The following is a 2408-nucleotide window of genomic DNA, read 5'->3' on the forward strand; positions in this document are numbered from 1 at the left end:
TTATTTATAATGATTTCATAAGCTGTATGTTCTATATTAAGCAATTTTCCATACATTTCTCAACAAAGGAATGTCTCTGCCTATCCACTGATATTCACTAACTTCTAGTGTTTTTACAGTCCAACAACTAACCCAGGACAGCATTGTAGGATCAGACAAAAATAGTAACTATTGATATATAAGTGTTTATTGCATTCCCCAGGTTGGCTTCAATACATATCAGGGTTCCCATCTGTCTTCACATAGTCGTTCAATAATTTGATGGTGTTTTTACAGCTCATAGATCCATGAAAATCTCCAACACCCCCAATAACTCCAACGCTATCACTGGCTTCATCCTCCTGGGCTTCCCTTGCCCCAGGGAGGGGCAGATCCTCCTCTTTCTGCTCTTCTCTGTTGTCTACCTCCTGACCCTCATGGGCAATGGTTCCATCATCTGTGCTGTGCGCTGGGATCAGAGACTCCACACCCCCATGTACATCCTGCTCGCCAACTTCTCCTTCCTGGAGATCTGCTACGTCACCTCCACTGTCCCCAACATGTTGGCCAACTTCCTCTCTGACACCAAGGTGATCTCCTTCTCGGGGTGCTTTCTCCAGTTCTACTTTTTCTTCTCCTTGGGTTCTACAGAATGCTTTTTCTTGGCTATTATGGCATTTGATCGATACCTTGCCATCTGCTGGCCTCTCCATTACCCCATTCTTATGACTAGATGTCTCTGCACCAATCTCGTGGTCAGCTGCTGGATACTTGGTTTTCTCTGGTTTCTGATTCCTATCATTGTTATTTCCCAAATATCTTTCTGTGGATCCAGGATCATTGACCACTTCCTGTGTGATCCAGGTCCTCTGTTGGCCCTCACCTGTACCAGAGCCGCTGCAATAGAGTTAACTAGCTCCATCTTAAGTTCTCTGCTCTTATTTGTTCCCTTTCTCTTCATCATGGTGTCCTATGCTCTGGTCCTGACAGCTGTGTTGAGGGTCCCTTCAGCAGCTGGGAGAAGAAAGGCTTTCTCCACCTGTGGGTCTCATCTGGCTGTGGTTTCTCTTTTTTATGGCTCAGTGATGGTCATGTATGTGAGCCCGACATCTGAGCATGAAGCTGGAATGCAGAAGATAGTGACTCTGTTTTATTCTGTAGTTACTCCACTCCTTAACCCTGTGATATACAGTCTGAGGAACAAAGATATGAAACATTCTATGAAGAAATTATTGAGAACATAAAAGTAAGAGTCTTGGTTTAAAAGATTTTAGGGGGCAGAATCTGTTTTTAATTTCATGGCTAAAAAGGAAACTGACATCATTTAGAAAATTGTTCATATTTTTTTGAACTTTACACACCATAGTGATTTTTTTTATCTCATAGAACTTATAGGGTTATACAGGATCTCAAAAAGATGCATCTCCCTAATTTTACAAATCATAGAGCTATAGATTGAAAAACTGAGTTGAGTTTGTTCGTGAAATATAATTAAAAACAAATCTCCTGCCAACTCAGAAAATCTCTCTATTTGTAGTTGCCCTTACAAATTACACGAAGTTATAACCGTAGGGAAAAACTTAAAGTTTTCTTTTACTCTTCAACAGCAACAAATTGTCTTTGCTCTTCTAGTTGAGCTTTGTCCTCCAAAACATCTGTCATGGTAGCATCAATTATAGACAAAAAGATTAATATATTTGAGAGGGATATGTATATAAATATCTTCAGATCAATAAGAAAAATAGCATTAGCAAACATATGAAAAAAGTAAATAGGAAAGGCTTTTAAATATCTGAAAAGACATTCTATTTTATTCAGAATTAGATAAATACAAAGAAAAATGTATTAAATGTACTTATTTTGCCCCTAAATTGACAAAGATCAAAAATGATGTTGGGGAAAAAAGCGATCGCATCCTTTGCTAGTAGAGCATAAATTGGTACTATATCTATGGAGGACAGTTTGCCAAAAACTATCAAAATTTAAAGGGCATTCACTTTGACTCAGCAATTCCACTCCTAGATATTTATCTGACTACTATACTTACACACAAAAAAATGGCATATGTACAAGAATACAACTACTGTTCCTACTAGTAAAACATCGGAATAACTTAAATTACCATTCATTAAGGACTGATTAGATAAATTATTGTACATCCATAGAATAGATATAGTATATATCTGTTAAAAATGAAGATCTGTACCTGTCTATGGATCTAAAACTATCCTCGAAATATATCATTAAATGAAAGGCAAGATGAAAGAGATCTGTATCTTGGGCTATCTTTAATGTGAAAAAAGATCATATAGATATGCATATATTTATGTTCATTATTACATTCTATGCTTCTTGAAGGAGAAAGAAGAAACTAGTAACAGTTATTGCTTTTGAAAAGGAGAATTGGGTGTCTGGGGACAGGGAGAGGA

General features: G+C 37.5%; 1 protein-coding gene across 1 annotated transcript; it reads left to right on the forward strand.

Annotated features, from left to right (window-relative positions):
• The first annotated feature begins 287 nt into the window (after positions 1-287).
• On the forward strand, positions 288-1223 carry OR11G2E (olfactory receptor family 11 subfamily G member 2E). The gene is given in 1 exon segment (NM_001391071.1): positions 288-1223. A coding segment is annotated over 1 exon segment (936 nt).
• Positions 1224-2408: the final 1185 nt, after the last annotated feature.

The sequence above is a fragment of the Equus caballus genome, chromosome 1 (genome assembly GCF_041296265.1).
Source record: "Equus caballus isolate H_3958 breed thoroughbred chromosome 1, TB-T2T, whole genome shotgun sequence".
NCBI lineage: Eukaryota > Metazoa > Chordata > Mammalia > Perissodactyla > Equidae > Equus > Equus caballus.